Below are 20,316 nucleotides of genomic sequence, written 5' to 3'. Positions count from 1 at the left end.
TATTCTTATAAACTTCTATGAACATCTTTTTTAAATTGCTTAAATTTAATTTTTTATTGTTGTCTAAATATCAATATAAGTTTTAAAATAAGTACTTTCTTTTAGGCTAAGAACACTAAAAATCAACAGAAGAGCTCAAAATGTGATATTGAAAGGTATTCTCTACTCTTTTTTACATTTAAAAAAGAATTTTTTTTCCTTCAAAAAAATCTGTCTGTTATGGGGTTAAGAAACTTTTTTTTTCGATTAATTTTTTTTTCTTACTTATTACTCTTATTATTTTATCACTGTTTTTCAACTTAGTTTAAATTTTAGTGCAATTTCAATTGCTGCAATCCATTCCAAGTCCACATCAAATTATTGAAATTCTACTGTGTATATATAGACACACACACACATATCTGCTTTAAAGACATGCATAAAAATATTCAGGAAAAAAATTTTGATTAGTAATTGATTCACAAAATATTCAATAAAGAATTAATGAAAGTTTCTTTGAAAATGTAACACAATATTATTCTTTTACTTCTTCCTACATACATCTGCTGGCATGTTTTTTTTGTATGTGTGTTAGAGAATTATAGGCTGTATATAATTTTTGTTGTATTTGACGTACTGTCATTTCTAAACAGAATCATTCATATTGTTGATATTTAATTTAATGTTGTTTTAATTGAATATACATGATGATAGAGTGAAAGAGGAAGTGCAGAATATCCTGTCATGTTTTTACCATGCGCCTATGTTTTTAACAGCAACTTTAATTTCGATATGATCGCAAATGCAGCTATAATGGTATTTAATTTTTTTTAATGTATTTCAGTAACACTGTTAAGAAGAATAAGAGGAAAAAAGCATCTGATAGTTTGTCATCTGAAGGTCCCCTACAGGAGGAAATGAAGACTGATTTTAACTCTGACTTCTTACCTCTTCCAAGTAAAAAGAAACAGAAGAAAGAAAAGAAACGTAAGCTTAATTTTTCAGAAGATTTGGTTGTAGAAAAAAGCGAGCAGGATGCTGACCATTCCGAAAACGTTAAGTCCTTCATACGATGTGCTAAAAACAAAAGACAAAAACCTGCTGGGAATAGTGTCGATACGAGTAGTGTCAAACCAGTTAGGGAGAACCTTTTCAATGAGTTTCCTGAAAGTGAGGATACTTCTAATAATCAAATAAAAAAACAGAAATCCAAAAAGAAAAAAAAGATACCCAATCAAAGTGAACCATTATCGATGGATTCTGAAGAAGAAGAAACTAGTCAGGCTGTTGTAAATAAAGTGGATGTAGAAAAAATCAGGCAAGAAAGCATTCAGGATTTGCCATGTACACTATTTGTTGGGAATTTGCCAGTATCTGTTAATAGAAAAGTAAGCTTTTATATTAGGATCTATTTTAATTTCATTATTACCTTTATCTTCAGGTTCAAGAGCAGATTACCAAAGAGTTTTTTTTCCTCTTTCTGTTACATGATTAAAGACTTAATTGTCTAGCTTAACTTTTTTTCCTCTTAATATCTTGTGTGTAATATGTGCAGGGAATTTTTTTTTTCCAGATTTGAGTGGCAACCCTGTAAAATATTAATGGGGACTTTACAAGAGTTCTAATTATTGAGGGTGTTTGTACCACTGCCCCCCTCCCTTCGAACACCACCCATAAAAAGTTATTAAATTTTAAGAAAAATATTTATTAACAACTGTGTAAGGGAAATTGTGCCGCGTATTTATATGTAAGTTGATTGAAAAAGTTTTATTTTCATGAGAATATCACGAGACTTAATTTCATTGCCTCTGCAATGTTTTATATAAAAAATTTTCATAATTGTACATTGTTAAAATTATCACAACTTGAATTACTGAAAGAGTTTTATGGAAGTTAGGAAAAAGAAATGTTCACAGACTTTAAAGTTTTGAGTTGATACAATTTAATATTGTGTAGTTACTGCCTAACATAATATGAAGCGTCTTTTGAAACTACGCAAATATATATACAATTATCATTCTATGTTGAAAATGACTTGGCTATGGACATTTTTGCCTATTAAAAATTTTTTTGTCATGATGACATATCTACAAACAATGTTTTCAGAAAAATGTATTGAAATCGGCCGGCCATAAAACTGCATGATATAGGCGCGCTACGGAATTTGAAACTTTCAATCAGTCATAACTTCCTTAAGAAGCATCTAGAAACAAGACATTTTTTTATAGTCTTGTCAATAAAACTTTTTTTAAAGGTATAGATAATGATTTAAGAATGAACATTGTTATATTATAATTAGAAAAAGTATTATATTTTATAAAGGCAAACAACCAATTGCTTCTAAATATAGTCTAAACTTTTAAATGGATTATTTAAATAATCCAAAACTGTTGTAACATTATGTTTATAATGAATGGAAAAAAAAAGCGTCAAAATTATTTGTTTAACATTCATTGAAAAAAAAATGAAGTGAAAAAAATCATCAAAGTTTTTTATTAAAATTATTTTGTTTAGAACAGCAAGCAAAGTGTTGTCTTCACTATAAATGTTTTTTGTCCTTTACACAATAAATTTCTGAATTAATAATTGCTTTAATAATTAATGTTTGCAGAGTTATATGTGTTTTGGTTTTTTCAATGTAAAGTAAAAATATATGTATTAAGTTTAATGTGCTCTGTGTATAAAAAATAATTTTCTTCTGCGAGTTGCCTAAATTCTCCAGAAAGTTCTAATGCTGCCTAGGAATTTTCAATGTGCCCTGGGGATGGTAGGTAGGTTCTAGTGCGACCCAACCTGAATTTTTTTGAAAAGTTTTAATTTCATATAAATAGTATTTTTAATGGGAGATTAAAAAATAATATTCAATAAAAAATTTGTAAAAAAACAGAATAGATTAATCCACAGTTTAAACCCAGTTAATATTTGATTTAAAAGGTTAATTTTAGAGCTAGAAACAGACAAGTTTTTGTTTTATTAAGAACTAATTATAAATAAAACTAGTTATGCAAAATTTGAAAATTCTTAAAACCTGCATGGAAGTTCTCCTAAAAATAATTTTAATGAAAGTTTTTAAATATTTATTTGTATTTCTTGCAATTTAATAGTTATATTACATAGTTCTATCCTTAGTTCTTTCTAACGGCACCACAGTTAAAGGAATTGCCTTATAAAGAAAGTTTTGAACTTTAAAATCTTATGAGCCACCTTTTATAGATTAGTTACACTATTTTCGTAAATTCAGTCAAATTTTAAAATGACTTCTTATCATAATTTTGGTTTTAAAAAAAAATTAATCCGTTAGGAGCATATACTTTTCCACAAAAAAAAATTTCCTCCAAATCTGTGTTTTATTACTCTATGATTTATAATTGCTCAATTAAAACTTGGGAAATGCTTGTAAGCAACCCCAGCTAGTTATGAAAACAACTGGTATTGTTATGTGGATTTAAAATATCATGTTATTGTTGCACTCTTGTTAAATATAACATTAAACCATTTTAATAATTTTAGATGCTGCATAAATTGTTTACTTCATTTGGTCAAATAAAAAGTGTTCGCATGCGAGGTGCTGTAAGTATACATTATTCTATGTTTATCTCATGAATTATTTCTCCATTCTATATTGCTCTAAAAAAGATTCTTTCTTTTTTTCTTTTATTTTTTTTATTGTTCATTCAAGCACTTGCAATATAATGTTAATAGTTGTCTGCATTTAGTATTATACATTTATAGCATGTAAAATTTTGACCTTTTATATTTAAAACTAATATGATTTTCTGAGCTTTCTTGTGAAAATTTTGTAATTCAAATCTGGTATATGTTTAGTTATAGTTAAATTCTTTGACAAACCTAGAGATGAAGATTTCATTATGTTTTAACTTCCTAAGCAATTTTAGAAGGTAAAAATATTGAATGAACTTACCCATATCATATGGAGTACTATTTGTACATTTGTGGTAGTGAAGTCCTTTCTATGTTAACAAGAAATCAAAAACATGTTTTTTTAGCCTGAGAAACTTTCCAACAATATAAATTTCAAATTGACTTTACATTACAATTCTGCTAATATGGTGGCTGTAAATATTTGCTATTTGTAATTCAATGCTTCTAAGTATAAAGTTTATATACTATTTTATTTATTGAGTTACTCTTTGTTTTAAACGTTTTTCTGAAATATTTTTTTTTATGTTACTTTAAGGTTTCAACTAAAATGGGTATACCGAAAAAAGTTGCTGAAATTAAGTAAGTTTTTTTTTTTTAAATAATATATGAGAGCTTTAAGGCAATATAGTGATAGAATTATGTGTTCCAGTGATTTTTTTTCCCCTTCAGAGTACTTAAATCCTTGATTTGAATCAATTTACAAACAATTATTGCATGTTGTTTTCAGGGATGAGAATCTTCTGCTGATTTCCATTGTGATTTTTCAAACTTTCCCATTTTAAATTATATATTTTCTTTTAAAAAGTTTGGTTATCACCAATGTAGTATTTTTCCTTGCCCAGCGTAAATTTTTTTACCGCCAAACACTCATGTAGTTGGTTTCAATAGGCTCAAATTTCCTGCATCTTAAGAAATTTGAGGAATTTAGATCATATCAGATGAGGAATAAGATCATATCAAAAAAAAAATCAAGATTTTACTTTAGTACCTTTAGATTTTAACTTGAGTCAATATTCTTAAAGTTTCAAAATAAGTTTTAGGAAAAGCAATTTAAAAAAACTTGTTATAGTGAAATAATGCATTAAATCCTAATTTCAAAACTAGCTATGCAAACAACATAAGATTATTATTAAGAACATGACATTAATTATGAAAAGATATCTAATTTTTTAGGACAAAATTTAAAAACTATGGGGGGGGAAACTAGTGATGTAACGAATAGTGATGGGGTCGAATACTGAATATTCGGTGGCCGAATACTTACTTTTTAAAAATTTCTGTTTTGTTTGTAATTTTGTAATTAAAGTAATTTTCAAATTTTAAATTGAAAATGAAATAAATATTAACAAAATTGCTTTTTTAATCTTTGTATATTTAAAAAAATTTTAACAACTTGATTTATTTTTTGTAATAATTTAAATATCTTGATGCCAATAACAAGGCAATATGGCTTTTATAAATCTAAATAATTAATAATAGCATATTTTAGTTATAGTTATACTTGTAATTTATATGCTATTTTATTTAAAATAAGAACTCATTACTACTGTTAAATGTATTCTTAACTTTCTTTTTTGTCAGAAAAATTATTAAAACTCAGAAAATTAAGAACTTTTTAAAAAGTTTCACTTTTGAAATTTTAATTTTGTAATTAAATAATTTTCAAATTTTAAATTAAAAATGAAATAAATATTAACAAATTTGCTTTTTTAAACTTTCTATATTTCAGATAGTATTCACACTTCTATTTAACAAACTATATATACTTGTATTTTAATGTAAAAGATTCCAATGCTTGTTAAATACATATAATGATAAATTTGCAACAAGGAAACGTTTTTATTTATGTAACATTATTAAATACACTTTTGTTTTATACAACTTAAATTGAGTAAATGTTAGATTTTCTAATAATTAATGCAGTGAAATGTAACTCCGCAATATTCATGATTAAATATATTTAAAAGCACATTTAAAAAAATATCTTTCTTTATTATTATGAATTTATTCAGCTAAATATCTAATAATATTCATATTCAGCCGAATGACTTCAGTATTCGGCTAGGCCGAATATTCGGCAAAAGGGTCGAATACCGAATAGTTGCCGAATATTTGTTACATCCCTAGGGGAAACACAAAAAATATTAAATGATCGATTAAAATTTTTTACAAATTATTAAATGTACCTTAACATGAAACAAATAACTAATCTAAATGTAGCAAAATCTAATTAACTAGAACCAACATAAAGATATTACTAAGTAGATAGAAAATTAAATACTCATAATACAATGAGATTTCACACAACTAGTATGCCACCCTCTTAAATTGAACTGAAAATCTCTCGATCTTTTTATCATGGCTAATATAAGTAAGAGACACCTGGTGTCACAGGTCTCTCGTGTCACGGTTCCTGGATTCGATGCTTGACCCAGGCAAGGTTGACTCACCCTTTCATCCCTTCAGTGGGTCGATAAATGAGTACCAAGTATGCATGGGAACACTGGGGGTTTCCGCGTTCAGCTGATCACCTAACTGGAACATCTGCTCCTGCACCCCAGAACTCAAGGTCCAGAAAACTGAGATGTACACAGTAGGCCTTGGCCCTCGATGGACTGTTGCGCCACTGAGTTTTGTTTAGTATAAGATCATAAAATTTGTAATGCATACTAACGTTCAAATATGAATACCTTCATGTTGTTCACTGTATTACTTTTAAATATTAAGTTAATATAAATTTAAATAATCCATACACATCACAGAACTATTATGTCTGAAGGAACAGAAAAAACACTGTATTCTAAATAAGTGAAATACATAATAAATTACTTATGTTTTCAAACTCTTAGAATCGGCGCCCTTTTTCGAAAAATAACTTCTGTTATTCTGTTATTCTGGAATTCTGCCTAAATAGCTAATTTTTGCTAAATTATTGAAAAATACATGATTGAGTTTATATCATTTGTATTTATTTTATGAATGTGCTGTTTTCTCTTCCATACAAATGATTTATTATATTATTATGAATCCAGGAGTGAATATCACAAAGGTCTGCAGAGCCATACTGGATTTGTTGTTTTTAAGGATAAGGAATCAGCTAAGAATGCTTTATCTTTGTGAGTTTATATACATTTTAATTTACAAAAATGTTTTGTTTTTTTTTATGTTTCCTTGCTTTATTATTTTTGTATTTGCCTATTCGTGAGTGAATATGACTACTTTTTAAAACAAATCCATTTTTTGAAAAAATAATTGATTGGGAAATTCTGTGCTTCTATAGCTGCCTTAGGTAACTCTTGAGTGAATAGTGTTCCATGTCTGCGTAACTTAAACGAATAATATGGGGGAATATCCACTTTTTTTCCTATCACCTTTATAGTTTATAAAAGCTGTATTAGATAAAAAAAGGAAGAAATTATACGAAAGATGATTGAAATACAATGCTTTTTAATATTTTTATTGCTTTTGAAGTTTTATAAAACCTTAAATTATTCTTTTTATGCATCTTTTAATATAACCAGAGATAATTGTGCTTCTGAAAAAATCCGAATTTTTGGATTTTTCATTAACCGTGATCCGGAAATCCAAAGTACAGAATTTTAAAGAAATAATCGATCACATTTATGCATAAAAAAATCTTGTATATTTTATTTGAGAATATTAGCACTAAAATTTATGCTTGGCATCTCTTTCATTTGAAAATATTTTTTCTGGTAGAATAATAAATGTGATAAGAGATAAAAGTAAACTTATACATAATTGTTAATTTAAATTATGCTGCATATAATTTATTTAGAATTTCATGTTCATTAAAGAAATTTTCAGGATTTTTGAGTTGGGCTCACAATCACCCCTGACAAAACTAATTATTATCATTAAGTTCAATATTTTAATTGTTCTAATTATTAACATTTGTGCCTAGATAGCCACAAGGAAGTTCAAATTTGTAGGAAATTAAAGTTTACTGATCTGATGTCTTGCATTTTCTTTTTGTATTTATAAATCTATACTAACGTGTGTTTTTGGTTTAGAGAATAATAATAAAATCATCATTGTAGGCAAGAATTTTAATTAACATGGGGGAAAAGGTTTCCTCTGCTGTTAATACCAGATAAACCATTCTAAGACTAAATTGAAAAAAGACATAATAAAAATTTCAATTTACACTCAAAATTTTATTAACTTTCAAAAGTTTAAGAATTAAAAACTGGGTGTTACAGGTGTAACATAATATTCATAATCATTCTTAACAGCTAGATTTTTATATTCACCAAAAAAAAATAATAATGACTAAAACTGTTTAAAAATTGGTTAAGTGTAATTGGCACCAAGACATATTTTATCAAAAATTATAGGAAGTACTCAAATTTTTTTTCCAATTGTCTTTTAAAGTCTAAAAATATGACATTCTTAAATGATAGAAATACCCTTTATTAATTCAATCTAGTTTAGTTCACAAAAACCTTAGCTATTGGTGTGTTAGTAAGTTGTCTAAATTATTACTCAATATTAGCATGTCTACATTAGTCCTTATTTATTGGCTATTAAGCAAGACATAAATCAAATAAAACATATAATAACAATATTCATCAATAACATAATATTTCCTAGTGATTAAAAGAAAGCAATCTGAAAAAGCAGGTTAAGAAATACTTGTCCATCATAAAGACCTTGTTGTGTGATCAATATTCAAGTATGTTGCCGCTGCATATGAAGGAGTAAAATAACCTGCCATAATTTTTTTAAAGATTTTTAACTGTCCTCACATTTGTTGCAAAATAAGCACTAGCTGCATTTTATTCAAATAAGTCTTGTTTTGAGTGTCTTAATTGTTCACTTATTGTATTGTTCTTAATTGTATTTCCTTTTAACTTTAAAAGTTATGTTTTTAGAAATGGAACATTAATTGATGATCATCACATTCTTGTTGATTTTGCGAATCAACCTGGCGAAAAGAAGTTATACAATAATGAATTGTCCGTTTTTCTTGGTAATTTACCATTTGGTAAGTAAAATAAATTTATTTATGTTTCATTTAGTAAATCTGGTCATTATGAATATTTATTTTCTCTTTTGTTATATTTCTAAAATTATTAAGAAAATAGTTGTTTTGTGGAATTTTCGATGTTGATCTCTTAAGGATTTCCTGCCGTTTCATGTTTAAATACTTAATGATATTGAAGGGTTGCCACTCCACAGGGATGACAGGGAAAACCTGGAAAATACAGGGAATTTGAAAATTACCCAAAATAACAGGGAAAATGCAGGGAATTTTGATTTTTTTTCTGTGCAAACTGGGAAAATACAGGGAATTTTGTTTTTTTATTTTGGTCTTTTCAAAAATGGTGACCACTCAAAGCGTAATCTATGGGATATTTAACCATGATATTTCAGCTATACTTAACTATTTCATTTACAATAGCATTATATATAGCTCACACAAGAGCACAGTAATTGTTGTTTCCTCTTAATATAAAGGTTGGCAAGTTTCTGCCGAGGTGGTTAAAGCCACTGGTAGAAACTGGTTAAAACTGGCATGGCAGAAATTCAGAAAATGACATAAAAGTAAGTACTGAGATTGACATACAATGGATAATTCATAGAAAAAAAACAATTAAATGTTAAACAAAGTACAATTTATTTACAAAATTATCACCATTCAAAATCAAGTATTACATTGTTTGCACTCTGCAGTAATCTATAACAAAAGGCAAGTTTTAATGCAGTTTCTAAACCTAAACAATTTCTCAATTTGCTNAAAAGAAAGCAGAAAAAAGCAGGTTAAGAAATACTTGTTCATCATAAAGACCTTGTTGTATGATCAATATTCAAGTATGTTGTCGCTGCATATGAAGGAGTAAAATAACCTGCCATAATTTTTGTAAAGATTTTTAACTGTCCTCACATTTGTTGCAAAATAAGCACTAGCTGCATTTTATTCAAATAAGTCTTGTTTTGAGTGTCTTAATTGTTCACTTATTGTATTGTTCTTAATTGTATTTCCTTTTAACTTTAAAAGTTATGTTTTTAGAAATGGAACATTAATTGATGATCATCACATTCTTGTTGATTTTGCGAATCAACCTGGCGAAAAGAAGTTATACAATAATGATTTGTCCGTTTTTCTTGGTAATTTACCATTTGGTAAGTAAAATAAATTTATTTATGTTTCATTTAGTAAATCTGGTCATTATGAATATTTATTTTCTCTTTTGTTATATTTCTAAAATTATTAAGAAAATAGTTGTAATTTTGTTTTTTTATTTTGGTTTTTTCAAAAATGGTAACCACTCAAAGCATAATCTATGGGATATTTAACCATGATATTTCAGCTATACTTAACTATTTCATTTACAATAGCATTATTTAAGTATGTTCAACTGTTTTTCCAGCAATTGAAGCTATTTAAGCTATTGTTAACCCAATATAGCTCACACAAAAGCACAGTAATTGTTGTTTCCTCTTAATATCAAGGTTGGCAAGTTTCTAGCAAGTTGGTTAAAGCCACTGGTAGAAACTGGTTAAAACTGGCATGGCAGAAATTCAGAAAATGACATAAAAGTAAGTACTGATATTGGCATACAATGGATAATTCATAGAAAAAAACAATTAAATGTTAAACAAAGTACAATTTATTTACAAAATTATCACCATTCAAAATCAAATATTACATTGTTTGCACTCTGCAGTAATCTATAACAAAAGACAAGTTCTAATGCAGTTTCTAAACCTAAACAATTTCTCAATTTGCTATGCACGAATGAGAAATTTGAGAAGACTCTCTCAAGTTCAGCAGAACTAGCAGGCATTGTATAAATAATCCATCCCAATAAAAATAATCCATCCACAAAAGATTAAAACTGTTACTGTTATAATAATTGGATTGTTGCCATGCAAATTATGTCTTGAAAAGAAAAAAAAACTATTTGAAAATAGTTCTATTCAGTTATGTTAAGAGTTAAATGATAATAATTACTGAATTTCAGAGTTTAATATAATAAACTAAAATCTAGTATTTATATTTATTATTACATTATATTTTTCTTCATTTTATATAAATATTTGATATACTGCACTCTTTATATTTAATATAAACAAAATAATATATATTTACAAACGATGAATTAAAAAGTTTGTTACAGTTACATGGAGTAAAATTTTTCAGTTTACTTAAACAAAATGTCATTAAGCAATTACCAGAATTAATATAGAAGTTTTTTTAGCTTCTGCCAGTTTTTACCGGTTATAACCAGTTTCTGCCACTGGCATGGCAAAAACCAGTTTCTTCCGGCAAAAAGCCAACCTTGCTTAATATATTACGTATAACATGTACAGGGAATTTTTTCTCTAGATTTGAGTGGCAACCCTGTATTGTGAATAATAATATTTTTAAGAAGATAAAATTAATTGCAATTATTGTGTATAAGATTTTTTCCACTGGAGATGATGTTTCTAAAATGAAAAATATTTTTTTAATTTTCATTTGGTTTAATGACAAATACTTCTTGAAAAATATTTTTTACACTAATGTGTAGAGAAATTATTTTTGATTTACTTTTTTTAGTATTGTGTTTCGCTCTATATACATATATGTATAAAATAGCACATTGGATCGTAATTTAAACGAAATGAAAATTTGTAGAAAATGCCTAGTATTAAATTTTTGTTGCTGTTTCCCGAGACTTAGTTTTTATTTTCTGCCCTTATGTATGTAGTGTGTATATAGATATAATTGTTAATAAACAAATAAAAAAATTCATTATTAAAATTATTTAAAAATGTCACGATTAATAGATCTCCCGAATAAGTGCCTTTTAAATCTTAAGTCTGTTTTTTTCTTTTCTTTTTTTTTAATTTTAAGAAAAAAGATTAAAAGACCTTATTCCATGTGTCAAATAAGGCTTGAACAAACAGTTTTAGATAAGTTTATCTATTAGTTAGAGGAAAAAAATATGACAATGTGTTAATTTTCATTGATAGATGTGGCTGATGAAACAGTCAGGTCAGCTTTTGAAGAATGTGGCGAAATTCAAGCTGTAAGAATTGTTCGAGATAAAAACACTGGTGTTGGCAAAGGGTTTGGCTACATCCAATTCCAGGTATTGAATTACATTTATTGTAGTACTTGCATTTTAAAATGAAGTAACTCATGCTTTATGTTAAAATATTTTTGTACTATGGTTAAAATTATTTGCTGTATTATAGTTCAGTAAAATTGAACTTTTTCTCAGAAAAAATTAGCTCCTAAGATTTTTTTATCGTAGAAAGCAGGGAAAATGCAGGTAATTTTGATTTTTTTTTTCCTTTACAAACTGTGAAAATGCAGGGAATTTTGTTTCTTATTTTTGTCTTTTAAAAAATGGTGACCACTCAAAGCGCAATCTGTGGGATATTTAACCATGATATTTCAGCTATACTTAACTATTTCAGTTACAACATACATATTCAGTATGTTCAGCTGTTTTTCTAGCATTAAAGTATATTCAGCTGTTTTTCCAGCAATTAAAACTAATAAATATAGTTAGCCTAATATAGCTCACATAAGAGCACAATAATTGCTGTTTCCTCTTAATATATTGTGTATAATATGTATAGGGAAAACACAGGGAATTTTTTTTCTCAGATTTGAGTGGCAACCCTGTTTGAGGGCAAAAACTGATTTTTTTTAGGCATGGTTTCTTTAGATTGGAAAGCTTTCCAAGCCTTCCATTCTGATCTGTTGCCTCTTGTACACAAGTAAAATATTTTCATAAATTTTCTGATTAATATTAGCACTCTCTGTTGGTGGGGCAGAAATTTGTAACAAATATAAAATCATTTTTCATCTGTGTCAACAAGAAACCTGGTAAAACTATTGACTTATGTGGCTCTCACCTATAATTCGAGATTGTGAATTTACCTTGTCATTGCATCAAGCCTACCAATTTTTTTTTAATCTATGAATTTAACCACAGCAGAAAATCAGTAAAAATTAGCTTTTGAGTCATTGTTACCAAATTATTTTTTCATGGAGAATTGAATGAGACCGATCCTGAGCCAATCTAATAGTTNAACGCTGCGATTCTTATTCAGGCGATTTAAATATTGCACAGTGCGATTCTTACTTACGAGATTTAAAAAATCAATATCGCGATTTGTATTTACGAGCTTTTAAAGCCCTATGTAGCAATTCGCATTCACGTGAGCTTAAAATCCAATATCATGATTCGTTTTTGTGGTTGTAATATCGCGCGATTTAAAAATTATTCATCGTGATCAAAAAATTAAAAAATCATGATTTGTATTTTCGCATTTTTTAAATTCGATGTAGAGTTTCATATTTACGTGATTTAAAAGTCTCATATCGGGATTTATATTCACATGGTTACAAGTTTAAAAATCGCACTTTTTTGTCAAATTTTTGTTTATATATATATATACATAGATATATATTTTTTTTCCCTTTTTTCCCCTTTTTTTTCTTTCTTTTTTTTGTTTTTGGGATTTCCTCTTTTAAACTTTCTGACTACTCTCATCCCTGAATCTATGAATTTAACCACAGCAGAAAATCAGTAAAAATTAGCTTTTGAGTCATTGTTACCAAATTATTTTTTCATGGAGAATTGAATGAGACCAATCCTGAGCCAATCTAATAGTTTAGAAGTTATAAGGGTTTCATGTACAAAAAGTACAGTTTTGTAATGGGACACATTTACCCATCTGATATTGTTAACTAAACAAGTGAGGTATTGTTACTTGTGTCATATCAAATCACCATTTTCCTCCAAAAAAAAAGTGGAAGGAGTGTAGGGATGAGTAGGTGTTTTGTTTATAATGATATAACGAAAGCTTCCTGTGAAAAATTACTTTAGATTTATTTAAAGAAACGCCCTTTTCTTTTACTATAAGCGAACTGTGCGCTCATTTTGTTATAATCCGTTGCCTTTCACACGTGTAAAACATTAATTTCATGATTAATATTAGCGCTCTCTATTGAAGAAATTTGTAACAATATAAAATCAGTTTTCATCTGTGCCAAAGAAAAACCAGGTACAACTATTGACTTTTTAAAATTCATTTGGCTCTCACCTACAATTCAAGATTGCGGATTTTGCATCAAATTTATGAAGAAAATTTTTTTTAAATATACAGTATTACAGTCATTATTTAGTCCGTTTATTCTGTATTGTTTTAACTAAAGCGGAAAAGTAGTAAAAACTAGCTTTACTTTGACTTTCAGATATTAGGTCTTTAGAATGTGTGTGGGTTTTTTAATGAGATGACATGTGCAATTTGAAAGTAAAAACAATGCATCATACGCAATTCTTATGTAATCTAGAAGTTTAGGACTGCAAGAGCTGAGTCCATTATCTCTAATGTGCAACATCTTGTAAGGGTTGCAGTAGCCCATTTTCTTATAATATAATAAGATTTATAAGTACAGTGTAACGTCTCATATCCGGACGTCCCTTTTCCGGTAGGGTCGATTTCCCGGACACTTTTTAACAATCAAAATAATCAAACATTTCTTCATCTTCCCCATTCCTTTTAAAAAAAAAAAACGAAGTCTTTTTTTCCCCTTCTCAACTTCTAGAGATCTATGCATTGAACCCATAAATCAACAGAAAAGAGAACAGAAGATTTACTAAGACAATGACGCTCCTCCTCTGGAATGCAGGAAAGGGGGGGGGGTTGTTTTCAAAAGAGCACAACTGAGTCCCCTCCCTCCCCCTTCTTTCTATGCAGCTGGCTAGTAAAAGAGGCATTTCCTGGAACCTTTTTGAATGTTAAAGTGGAGGGGGAATCCCCTTTAGTCACACAAGAAAAAATAAAGAGAACCCAATTAGCATGCCACGCCTTTATGCTTGATTGATAGCCAATGATGGGAGAGAAAATAAGAATTTGTCACTACCCCGCCCTCAACTTGAATGACAAGTAAGGAGGAAATGAATTTTTCTTCTCCACCTACCCACCTTATTGAATGACGGGAATTTCCCCTTCTTGCTTGAATCGTTCTAGTTCAAAATGGTGGAGAGAGCAATTAATATTTTCATAACTGGGAATTTTTTTCGTTTTCTATATTTATTTTTAGAATAGCAATAATTATTTTTTTTCTAATATTTTGTTTATGATTGATTAGATATCATTCTAATACTAAAACATTATTGCCCGAAAAATAATGTTTATTTATTTTCTGCTTCTTAGATTCAGATCATTTTAAGCTTTGTTTACCTTGGAGGTCAATTATACGGAAAAATCAAATATACGAACTTCGGGAAGTCCCGCCGATTCCGGATACGCGACTTTCCACTGTATTGATAAATTTTTAACATGGAAAATATTTTCCAATAAAAAGAAAAATTCCACTTTCCATGTTGTTGTTTTTTTTTTTTAATTTTTAAAGTTTGCTTATTAAATTACAGGGTAGCGACTCCACAGGGAAACGTGTAAAGTACACAGAATTAAAAATCACCTAAAATACAGGGAATTTTGTTTCTTATTTTTGTCTTTTAAAAAAAGGCAACCACTCAAAGTGCAATCTATAAGATATTTAAGGACAATATTTCAGCTATACTAAACTATTTCATTTACTCTATGATTATTTGTTTCAGCTGTTCCTTTTATTCTTAAATTTTTTTTCAGCAATTCTAACAAGTATAGTTGGCCCAATACAGCTGATACAAGAGTACAGTGATTCTATTTTTCCTCTTATTATATTGTGTATAATATATACAGGGAATTTTTCCCCCTGATTTAAGTGGCAGTTCTGAATTAGTTTATTTTAAATGTGAACTTTTTATCCTGTTTGTGAGTTTTCTACTTTTTTAAATAATAATTTATTTCATGTTCCAGAAAATAAAAGCAAAGGAAAAAGCCCTCACTTTAGATGATGTGGAAATAAACAGCAGAAAAATAAGAGTCAAGCCTGTTGACAATAATCCTGGGGGGAAAACAGGACCTAAAAAAACAGTGATGGCTATCAGAAGTAATATGTATGTGATTTTTATTCATTTTTGGCATTATGTACATTTTTGTGGCAATGTGAGAATTTTCTTATTTCGTTGGTTGGTTTTAGGCATTGTCTATAATGTCAGACTTTCAACTTTTATTTATACAGTAGGGAATTTCGCTATTCCGGATAACTGATTTTTCCGGTTTTCTGAATCGCTACAAAAAGCCGTTTTTTTATTGTTAAACCCAACTAAAAGAAATAATATTTGGAAATAATCTTAAAAAGAAGAAAAAACGATGGAGCAATACACTAATGATTATTTCGAAAATGATGGTAAGTTAAACATCTTTCAAAAAAGAACGAAAAATCCTAAAATTTTATAAGGGAAATTTTTTTTTATAATGGTGGGAAAATTGATCGAATTTCGTTCCGGTTTTCTGATTTCCGGATAACGGGTTCTGTACTGTATATATATAGATAGATAGATATAGATATGATTGTAGATATATATATAAAAGAGAGGGGGAAAGCGATTTTTTTTATTTTAACAATAAAGTTTTCTTAAAATGTTAGATAATTTTTTTAAAATTATTATTTATTAAAATACTACCTCTAAGAAAAATATTTTCTAAAATTAAGGTGATTCTATAGTAGTTGAATATATGTGAAAGATAATTTAAATTAAATTCCTTTCTAAAAATTGTTGGTCTTTCTCTTATAGCATTATCTGGAAAAATAATTTGAAGTTGTACATTTTTGAAAATAAAATCAATTTATGTATGAGATTTGATATGAAGAAGGCAAAAACCTTTCTAAGCATTTAACTGTCTTTTTAAGAGCTGGTTCATTATTCCAAATCTATGTCTATTAAAATGCTATAACATGTGGTTTAAAAATTTTGTAATTCAAAATTTATCTGGAACAAGTTTATCTGAAAATGCAAAACAGCAATTTTTGGTTTAATTGCCACAAATTTATTCATTAATCGTTTCTCTGATTATCCTGAGTTAACTCTGGTATGTATATATTGCAACTGAGGTAGAAGAATTATCCTGAGTTAACTCAGGTATGTATATATTGCAACTGAGGTAGAAGAAGCAAACTAGAAAAAATGCTCAAGTCTGCATTCCACTCAATGGAAAGCTTTTAAAATCAGTATATGTATTTGCGTAGAAATTTCAAGATTACCAAACAAATGAAAAAAAATCAGTTGAAGGCAGAAAAAAGTTCATAATATCCACTTTCCTCTCGTCTTTTGGTTCACTATATCCACAAAAAGTAATATTATGTATAGCAAGGCGCAGGAGTGAACACTTCCTTACTATATCTGGGAGTTCACTATAATAGGGTTTGACTGTAGTATATTTTTTAATTAATAATGTTGTTCATCAGAGTGGCTCTCTTTTATGTCTTCTCTTCAATATTGTGGTAGTGAGAGCCATTCGAGATTCATATCTCTTGGAAACACAAACCAACTCTTTATTTATTCTAATGATCTGTGGCGTAACTACCACTATATAAATTAAATACCAATTCCCTAGTATATAAGACATATTAACTTGATTCTATCGTGAGGTACCTTTTGATAGATGAAGGTTGACATAGTCGATAATTAAATCCCCACATTGGTGACCTACGGACGTGATAAGAAATTGTCAGTATTGATGGATGAATCCACATTAAACAGTTGATATGCTTAAAAAAATATACTGCTCAAAAAAAAGAAAGAAATCCGGTGAAGTAAATAAAGTTTCCCGGTTAATAAATAATAATGAGCGAAATGCTAGAAAAAAAATAATAATAGCGAAAAGCTATAAAAAAAATGATGTGAAAGAATAGCGAAAAGCTATAAAAAAAATATAAAAAAAGTTACCGAGCGAAATGCTTGAAAGAAAGAAAAAATATATATATAGTGAGCAAAAATTGAAGTTAATAAATAAACAGCATTAATCAACTAGTGGTAATTGTTCATCGAATTCTATCATAGATAAAATTCTGGAAGGGGAGTAATGTGGCGTAACTACCACTATATAAATTAAATACCAATTCCCTAGTATATAAGACATATTAACTTGATTCTATCGTGAGGTACCTTTTGATAGATGAAGGTTGACATAGTCGATAATTAAATCCCTACAGATCCCTGTGACAAAATTTTTTCGGGCTTTCTGCGACATACCTTTTTAATACTAATATCTTTCTGCAAGATACTTTTAAAAATAACAAATGTTACTAATTCAACGGAACAGAAGACAGAACATTAACAGAAACATGAACTTAAAAAGAAAAAGCAAATACTTTTTAGATCAAGTAAAATATTTTTTTTTAAACATATATGTAATATTTTTTTTAAATTCTAATATTATGGGTGATATTCTCGCATTTTGCAGAGGGAAAACACACTGATTATTTCCTTTTTCGTATTTTGTAAATCATCACATTTTAAAAAAATCGTGATATCCATAGCAGGAACTAATTTTAAAAAACGTTGACGACGAAATCCCATGAATAGTATGAGGAAAAGGGTTACTAAGTGCGTGTTTTCAATTCGAGAATCGGTTGTTATTAATAATGTTGTATGCAAAAATATCGGATTTTATTTATGTGGATAGTATGAGGAAAAGGGTTACTAGGTGCGTGTTTTCAATTCGAGAATCGGTTGTTAATAATATTGTATGCAAAAATATCGGATTTTATTTATGTGGAAATCAATAGTAATGGCTGCATAAAAAATATTAGAACCAAAATTTTTGCCGAAAAGACAACCAAATTTTTTACTTTATTATTCTTTATTTTTTATTATTATTAAAGAAGAATAGAAAAATCGCAAGCATTTTTTTTCCACTNAAAATATTTTTCAAAAAATTTGGATATAGTGAACTATCGGTTATAGTGGACACATTACTGAGTCCGCAGACGGTTCACTATAGCGGGGTTCGACTGTAATTCTAAAGAAAGGATGAAACTTTCGAAAATTTCTGCAGGAAAAAATGTCCACAATTTGATACTTTCGAAAGGAAAAATCCTGCAAGAACTCGGTAACGTTCTGCGACAATGTTGCCACGATTCTGCCACGGGGCTGGTGTTACTAATATTGGAATGTACCAGCCCCGAGAGAATTATAGGTGGTTGATATCAAAATAGTGGTAAATGATATCAAAACTAGTTTTTGGTTATACCTATCATTTATAACAGTTTTGCATTTCATTGCCTATCATTTATAACAGTTTTGGTTATACCTATCATTTCATTCAATATTAATATAATGCTTTTTTAAATTACTGTTGTGTTTTTGTGGAGGAAATAATAACTTCGGAAAGTCATAAAAAATGCCTGGAATTATTAATGGCAAGTCATAGATTTTAAAAACCTAGCATTTAACAGATACCATGTATTTCGAAGTTTTTTGCATCACTTTTGAGGTAAAGGCCGCCTGCAAGTATTTACATAGTTAGACAGATATGCAGAATTAGTAAAATACAAAATAACTGTCAGTGCCATGGTTCACTTTTTTCAAGAAGTATTTTAAGATGTAAAATGTGTTTTTCTTAAAATTCCATGAGATCTTCAGGTTTGAAACTGTATGGAAAAAATTGTATTACAAATAATAAAAAACTTATTGAACTGTATTATAAATACTAATTTTACATTTAAAAAAAAAAATGCTGAAAACTTCCAAAAAATGGAAATTGTTGAGTATCCAACATTGCCTGATATACCAGTTTTTTAAAAAGGCTTGTTATTTTTAATATAATTAACTTATTGTTTTTACTTGTTATTTTTATTATAATAAACTTATTATTTTTATTATAATAAATATTTTTGAAACTGTTGTTAGGCAAAAAGTTGCCAAGTGTGCCATATTATTATAATCTACCATATTATTATAATCTGTTCTAATTTTACATTAAAATAAGTTATATAATTCCAATAGCTTTTTTCATAGCGTTTTAAAATATCTTAATATTTTTAATGCTTAAAAAGGTTGCTCTCTTATAAATACAAACATCTGCATATTAAATTATGCAACTTACTGTACATAAAAATATTTTGAATATTTTCTTTTAGGGCTATGAAACGAACTAAACAAGCTGGTAGTAAGAAATCTGTTAAGAAACTTCTAAAAAAAGGAAAACATGTTCACCAGAAGAAGAAAATAGCTCGTTTGTTTGGTGAAAAATTTGTAAAATGATTAACTACCTCGATTGAAATCAACATTTTGTACAATTAAACATTTTTTCAAATGATATATTTATTTTTTCACTAATTTTTATTTTAATGTTATCTCTCTTTCTCTTAGTTAATATAAAAATTAATAAAAGGGATTCTCCACCCCATACTTCTGGTTGATTTAATATAAAAATAACCCATATAAAGCAGAGTTTTAAAAATAAAAAAAAAGCTTTTTTTTAAAAAAAAAAAAAAACACACTTGGGTTTTTTTAAGATAGTACCTTCACATCTGCCAACTCTACAGCACTTTCACTCTGTTTTCTGCAGTTCTTAAGTTTTTACAGCAATTATACCTAGTATAGTTTGCCCTATACAGCCCATAAAAGAGTACAGTGATTGTGTTTTTCATCTTGATAATATGTTCAGGAAATTTATATTTTATTTTTCCAGATTAGAGTGCCAACCCTGACTGCTAAAGGGCATGATGGTTACCCCTTTTAAAAAAACACTTAGAGAGAACACTGCATAAAGTCTTTCAAATGCGCAATTGAAAATTAGTGGTTCATAATG

At 28.1% G+C, this 20,316-nt stretch overlaps 1 protein-coding gene and 1 long non-coding RNA gene across 2 annotated transcripts in view; both read left to right on the top strand.

Annotated features, from left to right (window-relative positions):
• LOC107445326 (RNA-binding protein 34) overlaps positions 1–19,821 on the top strand; it is an 80,277-nt gene extending 60,456 nt beyond the window's left edge. The window contains exons 3-11 of the mRNA XM_071184709.1: positions 106–155; positions 824–1,367; positions 3,490–3,549; positions 4,178–4,221; positions 6,675–6,758; positions 8,535–8,647; positions 11,623–11,741; positions 15,475–15,614; positions 19,643–19,821. Coding sequence (XP_071040810.1) covers positions 106–155; positions 824–1,367; positions 3,490–3,549; positions 4,178–4,221; positions 6,675–6,758; positions 8,535–8,647; positions 11,623–11,741; positions 15,475–15,614; positions 19,643–19,766 — 1,278 coding nt within the window. The 3' untranslated portion in view covers positions 19,767–19,821. The remainder of the gene's footprint in view (positions 1–105; positions 156–823; positions 1,368–3,489; positions 3,550–4,177; positions 4,222–6,674; positions 6,759–8,534; positions 8,648–11,622; positions 11,742–15,474; positions 15,615–19,642) is intronic.
• LOC139426341 (uncharacterized) lies at positions 15,621–17,305 on the top strand. The gene is made up of 2 exons (XR_011637586.1): positions 15,621–16,612; positions 16,663–17,305. It is a non-coding gene; the product is annotated as an uncharacterized lncRNA (long non-coding RNA).
• Positions 19,822–20,316: the final 495 nt, after the last annotated feature.

Source organism: Parasteatoda tepidariorum, chromosome 8, assembly GCF_043381705.1.
Source record: "Parasteatoda tepidariorum isolate YZ-2023 chromosome 8, CAS_Ptep_4.0, whole genome shotgun sequence".
NCBI classification, from domain to species: domain Eukaryota; kingdom Metazoa; phylum Arthropoda; class Arachnida; order Araneae; family Theridiidae; genus Parasteatoda; species Parasteatoda tepidariorum.
This window is presented reverse-complemented; position numbering and strand designations above follow the sequence as displayed.